This window comes from Corvus moneduloides, chromosome 4 (assembly GCF_009650955.1).
Source record: "Corvus moneduloides isolate bCorMon1 chromosome 4, bCorMon1.pri, whole genome shotgun sequence".
NCBI lineage: Eukaryota > Metazoa > Chordata > Aves > Passeriformes > Corvidae > Corvus > Corvus moneduloides.
Genome location: NC_045479.1, coordinates 4,246,613 through 4,267,261, shown reverse-complemented (window position 1 = coordinate 4,267,261; position 20,649 = coordinate 4,246,613). Strand labels below are relative to the sequence as shown.

Below are 20,649 nucleotides of genomic sequence, written 5' to 3'. Positions count from 1 at the left end.
CCAGGGATCAGGAGTTTGTATTCAGATGGTATTCCAGCTGTCCAGACAATGTGTTAGCTGAATAAATCAGACAGCAAAGACAATCCTACAGAACTGTATTTGGACTGGAGCTCTTTATCATGGCTTCAATGGCACAAAGCTATCTCAAAAAGATGGTTCTTGCATCTTCTCTTGCTAGGATGAATTATATATAATAAATAATACTAAATGCTCCAAGTGAGGTCTTGATTCCCACAGCTAAGCTGTTTCTGGGTCTCAACCATTTTGATGAAAGCTGGTTTGGATATACTTCTGCTTTGCTCTGTTGTTAATGTTGTTCATACAGACCTGTATTTATCCAGTGCAGAAAACAAACTCAGGCCAGCATTACTTGCTAGTCCTGCCATATTATTTACATCATGTATGGGATCTGCAAACTCTCCTTGTGATTCCTGAATGATACTATTTTGCTAACAGAACCCCCCAGCTACAGATGTAAGCAAAACTACCCTTCTAAGGTAAAAATAATCATCCTTGCAAGACGTTTTCCAGTGGGAAAAGCCTTCTTGCCAGTGTAAATACCTTCACAAATTTGTTTCTGCTGTTCTTGCCACAGTGGTGAAATTTGCAAGTCTTGAGCTTGTCTGTAGGAGATTCAGTTTTCTTCTGTGGGAGAATTCAGGGCTCTAAGAGAGGTTTCTGTCTCCTTCCTTCAAGCAACTTGTATAATTTTATCTCATATCTTTCTTGCTTTCCTGACACCTACACATTTTACCCATGTTTGAGGGTCTCTTATGGCCTGCCTGTGTGTTGCATTGGATAGGACTTTATAGACACTGTTCAAGTTTTTAATTCTCCCAGGAGAAAAAAGAGTGAACAAAAACCTGTAAAGAAATTGGGATATAGTCGGAAGAAACACTCTTCAAAAATGTCACTACTAATCTAGTAGGCCTGGCAAAATTCTAATTTTTCTGAAGACCCCTATTTCTTACGGTTACCTCTACTCCTTTAAAGTAGTGAAAAGTCTTCTCTCTATCCTGTTTGAATTAAATAAACCCCTTGGCTCTCTGTCTCTCTCTGCCTTCACACACAGGCCAGCCTGTCATGCCCTGTTCTACTGATTACATGTTCAGAGAGAGTTTTCTTTTCAGAGGATCAGCAAAGTTGTATGAAGTGTGTGAACAGCCAGAGAAAGAATCTAGGGGCACTGTGAGAAATTATCTCCTTGTCTGCTGATAAGTTATAAGTAGATTTTTGTTTCAAATCCAGTCTTTGCTTGCTGTTTCTGTGTGCCTTTGATACATGTCTTAAATCTGACTATCAGATACTCAAAGGATTTACAGTCCTTCTGTAAGATGAAGGATTTTGTAGGTGAGACACAGAGGCAGAGAGATTGCAGGTAACAAACCAGGTACAGGAACAAGAAAAGAACAGAGGAGCCTATCTCCTGCATTCACCAGGAGTTTTAGTTGTTTGGGGCTTTTTCCGACATAGCAAAAACTGATGGTTTAGTCCTTGAGCCTCAAGAACCCCCTGATTCTCCCAACTATATATAAAAATGTTAATCCAGAACAAATGACAAAACAGAGTTCATAATACCCCCATTTTTTCTTGCAAATTGTTCCCGTTTTGGTGGAACAACAAATGTGTTCTCAGAGAAATGCTGTGAAATTACTTTTAAAAGCACTCAACCGTAGCAATGATGAATTTTCTTCTTTCATCATTTGATCCAGGAGATTCTCCCTGCATCTCATGGCTTATGGAGGTAGGAAATTTGCTGCTATGCTTGAAGTACTCTGCAGGCCCTCTGTCTGCCTACTGCTGTGATGGCTCTTCAAGCTTCCTCCTCTTTTTTTTTTGCCTTTTAGCAGTTCCCTTGATTACTCTGATTCAGCATCTCCAATTTTAAAATCAATTAAATATCACAGTGAACCACAACATCTCTCCAACTCTGAGCTGAGGTGAAGGCACCCTAAATTCTGGGCACTGCCAGTAGCTCCTAGTTGGAATTGCTGAGATGCAGACTCTTACTGCAGTTTGCTGGGACTGGGGAGAGCAGCTATTCCCAGCAGCCTTGAAAATTATAGTGTCAAGCCCTGGGGCCACTGAGGTCTGCAGGAGTCCCACATTCATGATAAGAGTGTGGCTTAAGTGGTGCCCTAACCAGGACAAACATTTTGAGGCCTTCTAACATCACATGGAGCTTGCTTAGATGTTTTTAAAGTTGTGTTCTATTTAAGAACATGTAAACATTAATGAATTTTGGTGGAATACATGTGGGAACCCAATCCCCTTTCTCAGTACATATTTAATGAGCTAAAGAAGACTAGTTTAATGCTGAATTCTTCATGTATTTGATATTTTAGAATACAACTGCTTGTATTTTTAAAAATGTGCAGTTCCAGCCCATTTCTACATAGAACTCTTCTGTCTAATTCTGTTGAAAATGTGAGATAGCTACAATTTACTGTAAATGAAGATGGATGTGGAAACCCATTCACCTTGATAATGCCAGGTAGGAATCTACCTTGAGGAATTCATCACCTTTTGGAAAAGCAATCAAAAACCCCATGCCAAGATGGTGACAATGACTTGCCAGTCAAACAGAAATACTGGACAAGTCAAGGCTGATGATTAACACTCCCCAGAAAATGACCTTTGCTGAGGTTGTTGCCCTTTGGCTGAGAACAGTTAAATAAAAAGCAGAGTGAGATGCATTTTTGTGAAGATGCAGCTGTCCTAGCAGTATTTGCACAGATCCAACATCGCTGCACTGAAGTGGCCGAGCTGCAAAGCCCTGACTTCAGCAGCAGCTCTGTTTTCCAAAGCTTGCAGGGTTCAGTGACGTTCCTCCTGCCAGAAAATGTTACTTTGTGGTTGGTAATTTGGCTCCTGGAGGTACAGCATTCTATCCAGGTGCTGCTAAAAATGTGGCCCTTCATTTTCTGCTGGCAGGTTAGAATAGTAAAGAATATTTATAAGGTGTGTTTTTTTCCCTTCCAGTTAAAATGTGCCACCCTTGAATAAAAAGAGGAATAGGGTTTGGGGTTTTTTTTTAATATGATGCTTAGTTTAGGTTAATGTTGAATTTCCATCAGGCCTTGAACAGCTTGGTGAAAGCTTTCCTAAAAATAGGAATTATCTGGGGATTGCTTGCATCAGAGGGCTAATGGGTGGTTGAAAACTTGACATAAGAAATAAACTATAAATTTGATGTTTTTGTCACAGCCCCAGTGATTTTTGGCAAAACCTCCCGTTGCTTAGTAGCTGGATGGTTTGCATCTGTTTTACTCCTGTCCTTTTAGAACAACTTGACAAAGCAGCTTATTTCTCCCTGTAGAGGAAATGATTCTCACTGACACAGCTTTAATTTTTTATATTGATTGAGCATGTAGATATCCCTCTTTCCACATAACTGCCAGTCCATGACTGCTAAGAAGAAATGAATCTATTCTGCTAAAACTTTCAGTGAATTCAGATGTTTACACATAATTGGACCCCAAATCACTGCAGGATGACCATGCTAAAGAGAGAAAACGCAGTTTTTCAGGCACTGTTTTCAAAGCTTTTCAAGGTACAGTTCCTTTCTGATTGATCTCTGAAGGCTTGGATAGTGGTTACGATTCCAAAATAATTTTTCACCTCTAACACTTCAGAACCTTCTTTGTGATCTGTAGTTTGACAAAATAATACCTTACAAAACAAACTCTGGTGAGCAGCTTCCACCAGAGATTGCTGTGATTAAGAAAGAATTTATTGCCAAGAGTTTATTAGTTTTTGAATTTCTCAAACCTTTTCCTCAGAGCAACCTGGAGTGCTGAGCATCACAGTGACTGCAATACACAATTTAAGCTATTATTCCCTAAACTGAATGGGGATGTAGAACTCAGTAAGTCAGAAGAGATTCAATTTTCAGTTTATTGAGATAAGACTGTTGCCTGCACGAGAGCTGCAAAGAGAAGACAATTAGATTCCTGTGGGGCACGGTAATTTGCAATTGCATTCATTTGTAAAACAGAAACAAATGTCAAGTCTTGTATAGCAAAAAGGGCATGGGGCCTTCATAATGGGGCAAAAAATAATAAACCTTGTAGCTTGTAACAACTTCATTTGTGTGCTTAAACAAGGCAAAAAGGATGCTTTTGCATGCAGTGTCCCTGGAAGAAATTGATGAACTTGGACTACACTGATAGAGAAGACTGTACACACTTCTTGTCACGTTCTTAAAATGATGTACTAGTGATAGAAACGTGAAGTACTAACACTAATAATACTAATACAACATTCTACTGAACATTCCACTCTGCAGCACAAGGCAGGTGACATATAATTCACTGAGGAATATACTGATAGTAGCAGATTAAAGAATGCAGTTGAGTTCAGGTTGTGCTGAGATTTATTTTCCCAAGGTGGGAGTTTTAAGCATCTGTCACTGCTGTACTTTGCGAAACAAAAATACCTAGTATGATCCTGGATACTCTGCTTTTTTCAAGGGGCTGTCTGGGGTCTGTAACAGAATACATCAAACTTCATTTCTGCTACGCAAGTTTATGGCATTTTCTATTTCCTTAACGAGATTTTTTTAAGGAAAGAACATTAATAAAGAAATTGATATTTAACTGTATGGTCTGGGTTGGAGCCTGCAAAGAAATATTAGGAAGGAGAGAGGAACACATTGTTGGAGAAGAGGGAACTTTCCAGCCCTTTGTGTGTGAATCACTTAGTCCTGAGGTTCTAAGAAGTGAATGCCCTGTCTTGGACTTCTTGGCCTGGATTTGCTCTGGTGCAGAGCATTTAAATAGATGCTATTTTAAGAAATACTAAGAAATGTGACCTTGGCAGAAATTTTAAGTGAAGCCTCTAATTCAGGGCAACTCTTTGACAGGTTTTTTGAGATATCTGAGCCAGCTCCTTGAAAGTGCCAGACCCAACAGAACTTAGTGGGAGCAGTGGAAGGGACATGTGGATGCCCTTTACATGATTGGTGCCCCTATCCGGTCACCCAAAAAATGAGGGACAATGTATGTTTGAAAGTGAGGACAAAAAAATTACCTAAATCTAGGTAGACTGACTGTAAAAACCTACCTTTTTTTGGCCATGAATTTTTAAGATCTGTACCCCAGTCACCTTACTCTCTAGCAGAAGATGTTTGGGTTATTCAAAAGCAGAAAACTGATCTCACACTAAACAATTTGAAGAGCGAAATATTAAAGCAATTGATTTCAATGGCAAAATTCCCATGGATTTCTGAGTGGGCAGAAATGTGCCTCATCCAATATCTCAGCTTTTGTCTGAGTGTTACTGCTTCTCTGTTCTGCCATCTTAGGTAACAACTTGTTCCAGCTTTAAATGACCATAGAGAAGCTTTTCACAGCAAATTTCAAGGCTGACTGAGGCTTGGAATTTTAACTCTGTGATTTCCATTGCTTCAGCTGTGCCATTCCACAACGAGCTTCCAGGACACAATAACCTACCTAGCGTCGGGTCGTACTCCCAGATGAACCTCTTGGTCAGGAAGCGCACGACAAGAGCTGGAGGGACAAAGAGATTTCGGGTGAGAAGGACAAGACATCAACTCAGCAGGTTTTTCAAAGCTTTCCCAGCAAAGTTTTCTATGTGAGTGGACATGTAGCAGCTCCCCTGAACTGCGAGCAGAAGTCAGTGTGTGTGGCCCACTTCACACTTTTGGAGGGGGGCAACAAAACAAAACAAAAACCAAACCAAAGCAGAACTTTTTGCAACATTAAAGCCGCTACTTTGGATGCTTCAGGTTTCCCATAACCAGTGGAAAAAGAGTTGGCAGTTTTGGAACCAGCTTTGACACTTCAAAATGAGGGTTGTTCAAAACAATTTTACACTTAAGGACTTGCTTTCGGATTGTAAACCTTGTAAGGCAGAAATAATTGGCTAAATAGATGCCTTCTCTATTTTGGCATGCCTTCCTCATAACAGTTTAACTTCCATGTTTTGCCTACTTGAAGCAAACAGATAAAATATTTTAAAGCAATGGTCCACACATGCTATTAATCAATCTGCAGAAATAGAAAAAAAAAGGTTAGATTTTGGAGCACTGGACAGGTAGTTCTTAGTTTCAGCTTATAGGTGAAGATCTTGCTATTCATGTTCTTGTATTTAATTTTTTTCTATCCCTCTAAACCCTTTAAAAACAACTTACACAGGCTTTGATTATTCTTGAATTTAAAACTGAGCAGCACTTTGAATTTCCAGTGATGTAAATGAATCATTTACCACTGCAAACCATCCAAAACCCTTTCTGCAAATGAAGCCAGAGATATCACTGCACTAGCTATGAGTGCAGCAACTACAGCTACAGGAAAAGTTTCCCTTGCCATCAGACCTATACAATTGTTCCATTCTTCTTTTGGTTGCAGGTAGACAGAAAAGGTGTTCTGATCCAAAACTGAAGCCAGGAGAATGTCCTACATCCCAGAATTCTATGCCCAACAGGAGGATTAGGCAACAGCCTGCAGAATAAATCCAACAAATTAAGATTTGCTTAATCAGACAATCAGAATATTAGTTTTAAGAAGATTAACTAGGCCTTATACTTGCAGGGGTAATAAGAAGCTGATCCTAAGGAAATGAGATCATCACACAAGAAGCAATTTGAAGTTGCTATTATTTTAAGTTTCTATTTTCCTTAGGAAATTCTACTTTCGATGTCTTTGCTTAGGATTTGCTGAAATGCTGTCCTTGTTCCTCCGAGTAGATGTGGCAGTTCTTAGTCAAAGTAACTCTTCAAGTCATGGCCCTTAACCTGAATGTCACACCAAAAGAAGATGACCTCTTTATAGCTTATTTTCCATCCACGGTGATGTTGCACCAGGACGTTTTTTTGCACCTTTTATCTTAGCTGGAATAGTTCAAGCATCTCATTGTTTTGAAAGTTTGGTCATGATTCTTCTCTAATTGCTCTTACCATCTTCTTAGTCAAGGACAGCTTTAAAAAATGCTTTCCTCTTTGACAGCCATACTGTGAAGGGGAAGCGGTGGTGGGCCACCTGTGTGGAAGTGCCTGAGCCTGTGCCTGGACCTGGAGAAGCTAATGAAGAGAGAGAAAAGGCAGAAGAACCTGTCCAACTATATATATACTTAAACATGGTCCACTTAGTTATGATAACCTTGTAGCTGTAGATGGAAATTGCTGGAGAGGAGAGTAGAAATAATGGAGGGGACTAGAAGTCTGTCAAGCATGTCTAAGACAGGTAATGGAGAGCAGCAGCTTTGAAGGAAAAGAGGGAGAAGAGCTGATTTTGGAGGTGCCCAAAGGTGACAAGCCACAAGAAGTAAAAGTAGAACTGGACTGGAGCTACTGAGATGAGCCTGGGAGGAGAAACCCACGGTTATGTACACAGGATAAAATGGTTCAGGTGTGCAGTGCTGCAGAGGGGAGGAATTAAGAGATCACAGGTGTAAGCTCTGGTGAGAAGGGGAAAGCTAGGCTGTATTTACCTCCAGCACATGCAGATCCATAAATAATTACATGTTTAGGAGGGAGCTGAGCTAAAGAAAGGAAGGGTGGGAGGTGGCTGCCATGCACAGAGTCAGATGGCAATTAGTCTCTCTGCTGGCAGATCTCAGTGGGGAGCACAGAAAGCACAGTGAGCCACTTGCTAGGCACTGCTGCCAATAAAGCATTTTTGTAAGTATTTTACTTTTCTTTGGACCCAGTGAAGGGAAGAAAATACCCCCTTAGCACAACCCCAGTGAGTGGGGAACTATCAGCTTCAGAGCCACGTGCTCTTAGGGCTGGGCAGAACTGCTGCTCCTCCAAGGCTGGCTCTGCTCAGCCACCCTGCTTCTGACCCAGCCAATTCCTCCAAAATACTTCTGCTCTCTTTCATGGCAGTGGTCACAGCCCATCCTAAAAGCTTTTCACTTCCACACATTTTTATGAGGCTCAAGATTAGCAGCTAGCTGCATTGCACAGATGGGGAATGTGAGATGCTCTTGATCCAGAGTCTGTTCTGTTTGTAAGTACTGCAGACTATGCTGGACGGGAAATGTCTTCACTTTTGCCTCATTAGGGGTGCTTAGCAGATGGGCCTCTGACATCCAGCTGAATATTAAAACAATGTATGTGACTTTGCTGCCTGATCTGACTGAAAATAGACGATGAGGGAAGAGCTGGGAAGGGCATCCAAGTGCTTGGGCTGTCAGTCTGGAGACCAACTTGCTGGCTTGTGCCTCCTGCCCCAGCAATGATCCCCCAGAGCAGGGGTATTACTGTGGAGCCACACTGTTTATGTTGAGCTCACTCACTGCCAGATGACATCACTTTTCTGTAAAATAACTCTGCCAGCAGAAGAATCAGGAGCGAGGACATCAGCAATTCACCACACTTAGAGCTGTAGCAGTCAGATTTCTGCTGCTGGCTTAAATGATGCTTTGGGCAAAGCAATTGAATTCCCCCACGGCCTTAGTAATGTTGCATAAAAGATGAGTTGAGATGGGCATTAATTCCCTCTCACCTGAGCAAAGCTGTGTGTACTGTTTGACCAGTCAGTTTTACTTAGACATGCTTAACTTAATGCTAATAATGAGCCAAAAATAGGCCAAGAGACTGAAAAAAAACCAATCCAAATGCTGGGTTTTGATTCAAAATGACATTGAGGCTGAGACTGTCTGAAACACATTATTTTCTGATTACAGTAAGTGACTAATTCCAATATTCATATTAAAATGGCCATTTCCAGTGCTCATCCTCAAATTCATTTTGAAGCAGCCAAGAGTCTGATACAGTAGTTAATAGGAGTGAATTTCATGGCCCTCCACTGAGACTAGTCCAGGCTCTTCCCTGGACACTTACTGCTTGTGAAATAATAGAAGAGCTTGCAGGCTTGGAAGGAAAGAATCTCCACCAAACTGCTCTGTGGATTCCCGCTGTGCTTTTCAGAGACATGACCATCCCTGAAGGGAACTGATGTAACGTCCCAGAGAAGCAAGAACAGACTCCTGTCTCCTTCTGCCTTTCCTGACACCCTCGCTTCCAAGTCAGCTGTTTTGTACAGGGTATAAATTAGGGTAGAACTTGGCACAAGACTTTCATTCACTCATGTTTAAAACTTCTGCCTTAGAAGTTATTCTTGGAGAAGAATCATGACTATCTGTCAACTACATTTGCAGTGCAACTCCACTGAAGACAATGAAGTTATATCAGGATTTAACTTGGCATATAAACCAAGATTATCAACCACATAATTAATCAATTTCTTTCGAACTTGTGTGGCTGAGTCCCTTGCTCAGCTTTAAAAATCCCAGTCCATATCTTTTGGAGATTTTTTTTTTATGTGTGTGATATTTTGCATCTTGCTTTAGATCTTTGTTTGGATTTAGTAACATATAAATGCTCTAGCTAAATTTACAATCTGTCTGAATACACATCTTTGTGGATTTGGTATCATTCCAGCTAATACAAGCTGAGTTTTTTGGGGAAGAAAGGAAGCCGGGTTTTATTTGAAAAACAACCCCCTTCCCAAAAAGTTACAGAGTTCAAAGTTATTCTAAGAAAAATAACAGTTTTCCACAGTGAAATAACTGTATGATGACTCTTTTATGCCATGAGAATTTTCAGCTATAAAAATGGTCTGAAAGTAGTCCCATTATTTAACTTATCAACAAGTCCATTCCTGGTGCCATGATGATGTGTCATCAGTAAACCACACTTGGCAGGAGACACTAGAGTGGTTAAAACCAAAGGTTATAATGATCAAAAGGCAGTTTCAGAAATGAAATATTTCACTTTTTCTTAAAAGCTATATTTTTGTTAGAGAGTTCATCCCCCATTCACCTTCTCAGAGGCCCTTTGTGTATTGGAATTTCAGTCCCCCAGGAAGATGTGGTGAGTTCCAGTCTGCAGGAGGGCAGTGCTGCTGCATTCTGGCAGGTGATGTTCTGCCTCCTCAAACAGCTCTATGTCCATCTTTGGGAAATAATGGTTTGTTTTAAAGGCAAAACCATGAGAATTTAATTTGCTTGTGAAAGTCTTGTGGGGGGGTCTATGTGTGGAGAAGGTGTGAACTTATAATGCAGAGTCCTTTTCTGATCCTGATCCATCAGGGATGTAAACGGGCACTCATTGCCCCTTGCTCTGCATCCATGAGCCCGGGTTTGACTCAGCTCTGACAGGATCTCTGGCAATTCAGTGGTGTGGGGATGTGAGGGCTGAGTGAGACATCCACAGGAGCAGCTCTCTGCCTTTGCCTCCTCTCTTGGTTTGCTCACTGTGGTCACTTCTGATGCTGGGACCTGATGCAGTAGACTAGATGTTTCCTACGGTAAATCTGATGGAGCACAGCAAGATCAGAGAGAAAAATAAGGGGGAACTCAATGAAGTATAAAAATGTTTTGTTTTACACTGCCTTGCTGTTTCAAACTATGCATGTTTTAGGCATATTTAAGTCACTGTCTTAAGCAGTGAGCTGTTCAGAAAAATTACTGTTTATGATTTTATAGTTTTTCTTTAACAGCACAGGGAGGTCCTCCACTGACTGCCAATATAAGTTTAAAAAGTATATGTACTTTTATATATGAAGATCAATTAAATATAAATACCAAATGTATATATTCTTATATACACCACAGAGCAATTTAAATATAACAGTGTGTGTATATATATAGGTGTATATATACTCTGCTACAGTAAATACAGACCAGGATTGAACAGCTGTGGGATGGAACGTGTTGCTTTTGCCTTTCAGGAAGTTTCACTGTGTAATGTAAGCCTTTTTCTTCAGTGGTAATGGTAAGGGCTTCGGTTCTGTGCATTCAAATGTGAGCACCAAAAATGTCTTTTTGTTCTGGTGGAACATAAAGGGACTGTAATACCTGTCTCAAATATCTGTCTCAATTCCCACAGCAGGATTATGGTGGAAACCAACATTCCACGTTCAAGTATTTCAAAACCACTAATCTATTTTCAGATGTACAATATTAAGTGCTGTATACTGGATTTATCTTTACAGTAAATAGTATTTTACATGCAGAATGTGAGTGCAGTAGGACTCCAAAGGCTATTTCAGGTAATAATTCAGTAGGTTGTTCAATTAGATATCAACAACTGACCTTCTTTCCACAAGTTGTTTGGAAAGATCAAGATCCTACTGTGGAAGAGACAGAGACCATAGTCCTGCTCAGCTGTGGTTTTTAGCAGCCTCCATCAGGTTATTCATACTCTGGCCTGACTAAATGTCAGGGTATTTCATGTCACTGTCACTTCTCAATTTCTACTACAAGGTTTTGGGGAGTATTTCTTTTGTTAGCAGCAATTTCAGTCCATCCCAGAGGTAATTGCATTTTGCTACTGTGGGAAATAGGTGATTTTAGGAACTTCTGAGTGGGAAGAGCCTGGGGAAAAGTAACCTGTTTCAAGGAGCTCATCTGAAATTCTGGCACGCTCCATGGCACGGTGTATTTACATATTTATCTTGACTGTCTTAACAGCAGGCTGGACTTCTTTGTATGCTCACCTGGATAGTTCACTCTCATTTTTTTATTGATTAGCAGTCATTCATCCCATCCCCACTGAGCTGGAGGATTTTTGTAGTAATGTTCTGCCCATTGCTTTCAGTGCTCAAGGCATGTTTTTACAATGGTTGCTGCACATGGAGCTTAAGCAGGAGGCTTAATTTACATTACGTTACCCCGTTCCATAACATGTAATTTCAGTATAAAGTTCTTTATTGCACAGGTCTCCTCTCATGTGAAAGATAAATTATCACACTGGTGTGTCTAATGGTTTTGATCATTTTAGGAACACACTTGCATCATTTCTCTCTCCTGACTTCATTGTATAACTTGTTCTGTCGCCCCTTTTGTGAAGCCTGAACTTTCTGGTGTGCTATTACTAACACATCTGGTTTTCCAAAACACAGTTAATGGTAACACCTCCAGATGTTTGTGTGTCTGAGACAGAGTATATTTGTGATGGCGTTGTAGGGGAAACCTCAGGGATGAAATCTCACGGGAACAACTGTGGCTTTTCCAGAAAACTGCCACAGGTAAGGTTTGGATTTCCATGCTCTTTTGAAAGACACTGGGCAGAGGAAAGTAGAAGAGGATTCTCAGTACAAAACTTGGACACAAACCCAACCCTCCATCTCAAGATGAAAGATAAAAAAGTTAGATTTATCTGAGAGGGGGGAAAAAAAAAGAAAGAAGGGGTGGAAAGCTTTTTTCTTTAAAAATCCAGCACTTCAATAAGACAGTGGCAAGATGTCAAAATTTTCAGTGGCTGTAACTTTTTTGTGTTCTCTTTTCCTTACATTTCTTCCAGTGTTGAATTTAGAAAACATCCCACTCTCTTTTTATGGTCAAATTAGTTTGTCATCTTTAAAAAGGAAAAAGAAAGAAAGGAGATACAGGAGGGAATTCTAGAATGGTTTCAATGGCAGGATGATCTGGTTATTGTGAAAGCATTTTTGCATGAATGAATTTTTGTTGGTAAATGTACTTTGAACAGAAAGGCCGTTTTTTGCAAGGAAGTTAGGGTTTTTGATTTTCAAAGGAAATGACTCAACACCTCACTGTTTGCCTTCAAAGAACTTGCAATTTAGGAATTGCATATTTAAAACAAACCAACCCAGCTTTACTAGCCTCTGCTCATTCTTTCATTCAGTGCTGTTTTGTATTACACTGGAGAAATCTGGGGGATTCATTGGATCCTTTTATCCAGGCGTCACGGCTACAGGGAGAAGGCAAAGGCACACTTTCTTTGCTGTAGCCTGCACCAACTCCTCATCTTCAGCTCATTCCTGTGGGCCAAAAGGGTTCAAACTTGATTTTACCCTGTCAGAGCTGAGCCTGAAACAAGGTGTAGGCAACACGAGACACTTGAGTGACACTCCTGAAGGAAAGGATCATCTGGGTATTTTGGAGATGCCTTGAATTGCTCCTTGGATGGTGTGGAGCTGCTGCCTCATCCCCTGCCAGTGCAAAGGGAGGACCATACGTGAGCACCAGAAGGAGTGGCCATACACACGTGGCCAGTGCTGAAGTTGGGATTTTTGTTTTATTGTTGATTTTTTGTTATTGGTGGTGATATTGCTGCTGGTTGTAATTTTTTTTTTTTTTTTTTTGTGAGAGAGTGGGGTTTTTGGGGGTTTTTTAAGGCTCTCCTCCAGCCTTTGGTCCGATCCCTGCTCTCTTCCCGCTCCCATGCTCAGAAGCCAAGAGATGAATAGAAAAAACTGGAAGAAAGGGGAGAGAAGTGAAGTTGCCTTATTAGAGAAGGTCCACATGTCCTGGGAGGCTTGGAGACCACTTTCCCAGGGAGTAGGAGATGGGGCACGGTCTCATGCTCGAAGGAAATGAAGAAGTTTTTCCAACATAGTTTAAAGAGAGTTCTGTGTGAGACCGTGGTCAGGGCAGGGACCGGTCTGCAGGGCCCAGCTGTTCTGTGAGAACATCCTGGCTGCCAGCAGCAACCTGGCCATAAACCCTGGCCCTGCCTGAGGGGGAGGCTGTTCCTAAGGAACTCAAGGAACCTGCCTGCTGTTGGGGTTAGTATTTGATAGTTCTGAGGGCTGGCTGGTGTTTCAACTTCCTCCTGACTTCTGTTCTGGCCAGGAGCAAAAGACATTTTGCTTCACATGGTACGTTCCAGTATGACAAAGGCACTCTGCAAAGGCACAACTTACTCTTTGCTACTAGGCTGAAGGCTTAGAGTAACTCTAAATGCTTAAAAATACAGTTTTATCAGGCTCTAGCGAGTCAGCCTGAATGAGAGGGCAGCCAGCACGCTGAGCATCAATGCTGAATCACTGCCTGTACTTGTAATCTTCACAACAGAAAAAGCACCTCTGTCAAAGTGCCTTGCTCTGCTACTGATTCACTAAGTCAAATGGCAACAAGAAATGGCATAAAGGGACACAGAGCTCCATGTTTCATGCTGGTAGACAGCACTGAGTGTTTCTGTGTGGTCAGAGTCTGAACAGACTAGCTGTCACTCTCTTCTCAACCTGACTATAAAAATTTTCTTATTGTAAGTTATGTATACTGTATCAAATGAGACTCCAGCTTGCATCAAATTAAAAACAAACCATTCCCTGGCCTTTTCTGTGATAAACTTCATTTCTTCTGCATGCACACCTTGGCTTTCTGGATTTGGCTCCATGGAAATCTCAGACAACCTGGAAAAGCTTTGCAGTGCGATTACAATCCAGCCAGAGTAGGATATTCAGGAAGATCTTGAAAGATCACATGTCCTCCTTTCTTTGGCAAAAGAGCTTAGGTGAACACTAGAAGTCTGTACCAGCCCTATTGATTGATGTGCCACAAATCAGTCAATAGATGCATGCCTGGAAGGTGCCTGTGTCACAGGAAGATGAGGAGTTAAGGCAACAGAATACACTGAAAACTGACTCATGGAATTTCAATGATCCTCTTTTCTTTATGAGCCTGGGGACATAAGCCTTGATAAATGTTACATCTTTTTAACACAGTGCACAACACAATATTTATGGGGACCCATCTTTTTCAAAATCAGCTACCTGGAATTTCAGGAAGAAGGTAAGGAATTGTTTTTTTTTTCTGAGGGGCCCATTGCCGAGTACCTGAACCAGACACCTGGAGACATTCCCAGAGGAATGAATGGAGAAATGCACGTGACAACAGAGGTATCAAACAGTGACATAAGCCATGACAGTCCTCAGGCTTGTGTGACTATTTACTAGCAGTACAATGTGTGATCTTCCAGCTGCCTCCAGCATCTCATGGACAGTGCTGGCAAGTGTCCTGATGGCTGTTCTCATCTTTTAGCTATGCTCTTTTTTTTTTAACCCTCCCTCCTTTTCTCTGTGCTGTAAAGACACCTGCTCCTGTTATTTGCTTGCCACCTGGAATCTCGAACTTTTGTTTGTACCAGCAATTTAATCTTCTTTTTTTAGAGCAAACAGCTTTGCCATTGCACTTGGAGGATTAAGAGACAGCAGGAGGAGCAGAGAAGCTCTTTAAGAGGTATTTCCACAGTAGAGTTTGCAATGCTGAAGGATGATAAAAGTGAATGATAGAAAACCTATGATCGACAACTGAAGTAAAATGGAAGGTAAACACTACGGACCACATCTTTTTCACAATAAAAAGAAATACGTTGCAAAGTGTAGAAATGATGAGCTGAAGACAAAAGCTCAGTCTGAATAAAGGTTTCCTAACAGGCTGTAGAGATGATCATTCCTAGAGGCAGAACAGTGACCTTAAGGGAGATGGAATTGGTAGCTACCTAATGGTATCTAAGAGTATCACCCCCAGCATCACTTCTTTTCTTCTGTGGAGCAGGATGGAAGAACAGGCGTGGGTGGAGAGCAACTCTTCATAAATCACCAGTGACCAAGGCCTGTTTACATCTGAAGCCTAACTGGTGATCTGCCTGGTCTCACATCACTGCTCATCCCATACAACCTCTGTCAGGAGGAAGATTAATTAATCCCAGACCCTGGAAGCAGTGATTTCCTATAAGACCATGTTATAATGGGCAAAGATAAATATGGTTAAGTGGTCCAGTCAGTACACTACAGAGTGCTGTGCTTGGTTCCCAGTGCTAGTGACAGCACTAAACGAATTTAAATTAATTCATTGTTTTGATAAACAACTATCTTCTCCTATCTCTGGCTGCAGCTGGAGTTTTATGAGCACCCATTTAGTGCCTATAATAATGCAGGGGTTATTATTAGCCTTCTGCTTGGAATCTGGACACACAATCCTGGGAACTGTTCAGAGTAAACTTTAAAATTATGTGTGTGTGTGTGGCAGGGGGGAAGCATGATCTAAATTTAAATGGTAAATTTCTGCTTTCATTTTCAATGCTTAAGGGCATTCAGCTAATAAACACTGCATGTCTTCAAACAAAGTAAAAGACACAGTAGTAGATAATGGATGTCGTAAAACTTCGGACTTATCTCAAGTCTGAAACTTGGAGCATTAACATAACTTAGTTTATGATGTTCATCACAGCTGCCAGGAGACCTGGCCCTGCCTCCCCAGAGTGCAAGAGCTACAGGGACTGCTCCTCTGGTCTCAGCTGAGTAATCAGCTGCACTTAGTTAAAAGTCTGCATTAAGAGGGAGCTTTCCTACATTTATCCATGCTGAATAATGAGTTATACCCCAAAAGTCTGAGGAGCTATCTGTGTGAGATTCTCTTGTCCATAGAAACTACACAGATAAGAAACATAACAAGTCATATATTCAGGGCTCTTTCAGTCATTATCTCATTCAGTGGTTTATCCAGTCTGAAGAGACCTTAGTGATGGGATTTTCTTCATTCCTTTTACATGAGGCTGAAAACACCAAGTTCCTGTTTGTTCTAGGGGGACTTTAAAGATCCCACAGCAGTTTTGCAAGGGGATTGTGTCATCTTTCCCTTCAAGAATCCTCCCCTCTGTCCTGAAGCTTGGTAGGTACATGCCACCACAGCGGGTAACAGTGTCAGGGGCTCAAAGATCCTTCAGCTCTTTGCAACTATGATGATATTTGCTTCTATTATTTTCTCAGGCCAGTGTGATAAACCTCTGATGGCAAAGTTTTATTTCTAATGCTTTAAGAACACTTCCTCAGCTTCACCCCATGCTCTTGTCAGAGTGAGCAGAGAGCATATAAACAATTCCACTTTCCTCTGGCAGCATTTGAACAGAACAGAATGCATTTATTTCTCCTGTTACTGCCCTGCAGAGTGCCATAGACTGAGTGCAGTGATCGGTGTTTGCTTGGCTGCTCACGATGACATCGTACAAGACATGAGGAAACAGAGCCCTGGGACCCTGCAATTTGACAAGGAAGAGAACCTCCAACTGCTCATAATGAAAGCTGATGCAGTGACTAGGGAACCAGTCCAAGAGGAAGTTTACATTCCTTGCTTCACCATGCTTTAGGTTTGGCTTTGCCCAGAATAATGGGTGATTACCTTTTCAGCACTATTGGTGTGCCTGGCAGAACAGAGAGGTAGCCAGCATGATGTCTAATAGTATTTAAACGGTGTTGGGCTGAAAGGATACCCTTTCCCAGTGTAATCCTGTTCATTCCTGCCCACCAAGTCTCTTGTCACTCCCCAGTCTGTGGCTCTCCAAGTACACCCACCCAGCTTCACTTGTGTGTGGGGATGGACTCTGCGTGGAATCGATGAAATCCTCCTGATTCAAAAGATGCTCTTTCCCCACAAATGGTTTGTTGTGGGTTTTTGTTTGATTGGTTCTTGTTTGTTTGTTTGTTTTTCATTGGTTTTGTTGTTATTTGGTTTGTTGTTGCTGCACCTGGTGGTTTCTCTCACACTAGAGCATTTCTAGAAATTTTTTTTGCAGCCTGTCATCCTCTTTCAGTCCCCAAGCAGCTGTTGAAAATTTTGGCCTTTAGTTTCCCTGCCCATTTTTTTAGTTTCATCTGGAACTTGTGTGTAATGCTATTGCTGCTGGGATAAATGGATTATCACTGCAGATAGACTGATGCTGACAAAGCAGAAGTGATTTAGAAATATAAATAGCACTTGGATGCCGAAACAATGCTTTCACAAATGTGCCTCCAGAAGCTGTTTACAGACTGCAAGCACAGTCTATAACTCCTGGTTCCTTACTGCTTTTAAAAGAGGAAGCAAATTTAGATGGCATTTTTAACTTTCTTGATGGATCCCAGCACAGCCTCCCCAGAAGATAAAGATGAGCCTTGTGGTCACAAATGACTCTGCTGTGGGGGGTGAACTCTTCAGCTCCAGCTGAGCTGAAAGCTTGGCTTACCTTTTTTACGGGAGCAAGGGTCATTTTTTAAAGTAGTCTTAAACCCCCTCTTTACTGTTTTGGTTTCATACAGAAGAAGAGATATGGTCTTTAAGCTCTACTTACAGGTAGGGTCCTGCCCTGGAGGCTTTTTGTTTAGATGGAAGAGCACCTGGGAGGGCTGAGGCACCTCCTGCTCATCCACCTAGGGCAGATATGATGAAGCCTCAGTACCTGGAGCCCTAGGGGGAACAATAAAACCCAGCAATCCTGTTCCTGTGCCCCTCAGCAGCATTGCTCTGTCGTGCTCCCCTCTATCTGCTCCACCTGTTGTCCTGGAGGATGAGCAGTCAAGGCAGCAACTCCTGCTCTCACCACTGTTATCGAGACCGAGATCGGAGCTCAAGAAGGAATTTTGTTATTCCACCCCATTCTCTGAACTCCCTTCCCTCCCATTCTTCAGGGTTTAGCCCAAGAGAAGCGGCAAGAAGAGCTGAATAATTCACTGCTCTAAAGGAATGAGCATGGTCTGGCCAGGAAAGCGATAAACAATGTACTCTCATTTTAATTAGATAAAGTACAACATATAAAGAGATGTCACTCATTGCTAGAGCAGATAAGACGGCCAGGACTGTGTGTTTAGGAAGGTAGAGAAGCAGCAGGCCCATTGCAAGCTATTATCAGATAAGCCACTGAGACAGAGAGCTGTTGGCTGGAAAAAAAGAAAAACATTCCTGGAAATCAAGCTGACAATGCAAGGGAAGAGAACTCACATGCCGCTGAAATTATTCCTAGAGAAACATGCATCAGGAGGCTATTTTGGATTGGGCTGTTAAATTGTTCAACAGCTGGGAAGTGCCCTGCCATTGCTCAATGCAGCTGGGTATATTTCTGGGATGACTTTCCCTCTGAATTCCTCTTTCCTTTAACGCAGCCTAAGGCACAACCAACTGGAGTCATCAAAGCTTGTCCTTTCTTTGTGTAGGTTGAAGCTCCTGCCCCAGGGAGTTGTTGAGGTACAATGAGAGAAGTGATGCTCTCAAACTGATACGGGCAGCAGAGCCAACCCTAAAAGAAAGAAGTTAAGACTGAAATCCCCGTGCCTGCAATAGCTAAAAACAAGGAGGCTTAGCTTAAGCTCCTGAAAACCGTAGAGTGGTCTCCCTAAAGAGAGAGCTTCTCATCTCTCCAATGTCTTCTTGCAAATATTTCACTAATTTTTCAAGTGCTTCCTATGCCATTCATGGCTTAGAAAAGCTTGCCTGTGCCTGGAAAATCATGTATGTAAATTAAAGTGCATGTAAATTAAAGTACAACTGCTATGTGTCCACAGCTCTTGTGTGCATAGGCTGCCTCCTGGTCTTTGAAACCTGGCTAAACTACAGCACTCCAAAAATCATTGGGAAAAGGACTTCTAGGCCAAATTTTGACTTTTTGCATAGAGAACTCCTCAAAAAGTGTCTGGCTACTTTTTCTCCCTAATCTTTAATTGCTCTCCTGCTTTGTCTGGGCCTTCCACAACTGTCTGGATGCTGGTGGGGAATATCCCAGCCACTCACCAGTAACTGCTGGAGGGCTCAGGCACTTGCTGCAGATTGTACTGGCAGATCCCTTGGAAGCAGATCCTTTACAAGTGTCCAGTTTTGGTCAGAGGCATCACTCCAGGTGCTTACCTGCCTCTCCATGCCTTCCTCACTAAGCCAAAGCCCCCATCTATTCATTCCAGCAGATCTTCAGGCTAATCACTAAAGCAAGCACATAGCTTACAGAGGAGTAAAACATCCCACAGACATCCATGGACACACAGCTAAGGAAACATGGACAATAGCTGCTGGCTAGGAGTAGATTCAGCTGGTTTTTGCCCTGCCAGACTGAAGCTCACTTGCCACAGGCTGTGGCCAGAGTGTCTGATGAATGGCAGATGGACGTGCTGTAAACCACAGCCGGCAATTAATGAATCCACAGTGGCGCCCAGGGCCCTGTGCCAAAGGGGTCACGGTAAAAACACTGGCATAGTGAAATCACAGCCTGGGGAGAAGGGGACAAGACAGGCTGCTCAAAGTTCTATGAGGGAAGCAGAAGAAGTATGTAAAGAAAAGTGACTTTTGTTACGGATTCTACTGCCCTTGCCAGTAGGGATTTGATTGGAACTTTTTCCATGAAAATGTTGCCATTTCAGGCTATTTCCCTCTCAGTGACCCCTCCCATTTTGTGAAAGAAAACCTGAAATACTTCAAATTTAGGTTAATTTTCATGGCAAGCTTCCCCTTTACTGTGCTTCATCTATATTTCTTCTGCCCTTTTAGGAAGGACCTTCTTTTTCCACCGTAAGGATCTTTAGACAAAAAAATATGGAAACTTTTCTGCTAAGGTTTGAGCCAATTCTTAGTAATGATGTTCTCATATCCTTTCTCTCCCCTTACTCATCCAAATAGTGTTGGCCATATTTCCCAGTGGTCTTTGGATTTCCGTATGTGAGTCTTGATTCTCCAATACAGGCAAGTCAGCTGTGATCTACCCACACAGAGAACAAGGCTATGACTGTAGATTAGTCAAATTAAATTTACTTTCATTCCATTTGAAAAGATTATGTAGCAGATAAACTTTCTTATGTTTCTCTCCAAGAGGACTTGAATTGATGCCTTTATGAGGGTTTTTTTCCCTCCTTTGGTCAGTAATCATAAAAAGAGGGTTGATATTGGTGCAGAGCTGCACAGACCATGGGCCTTTTCTACCTATTCCTGGCAAAATGATCTTTCCACTGCTCTGTACGATCATAAAGTATATTTGTCTCCAAAAGCCCAATCTGAGCAAACTCCTACAACACCTTTCGGTCTATAGTTGTCAAAATTTTGGATGACACCAAGTTAAAAGATTAGGAAATTATTAAAAGGCATTTGAAAGATTTCTCTATTGCTTCAGTGAGATCAGGTTTTTTTCAAAGACCCAAT

At 41.7% G+C, this 20,649-nt stretch overlaps 1 protein-coding gene across 4 annotated transcripts in view; it reads right to left on the bottom strand.

The window, feature by feature from the left end:
• RERG (RAS like estrogen regulated growth inhibitor) overlaps window positions 1–20,649 on the bottom strand; it is a 96,577-nt gene that overhangs the window by 12,015 nt on the left and 63,913 nt on the right. For all 4 annotated transcript variants that reach the window (XM_032106369.1, XM_032106368.1, XM_032106367.1 and 1 more), the window contains exon 3: window positions 5,454–5,510. In XM_032106369.1, the coding sequence (XP_031962260.1) occupies window positions 5,454–5,510 (57 nt within the window). The remainder of the gene's footprint in view (window positions 1–5,453; window positions 5,511–20,649) is intronic.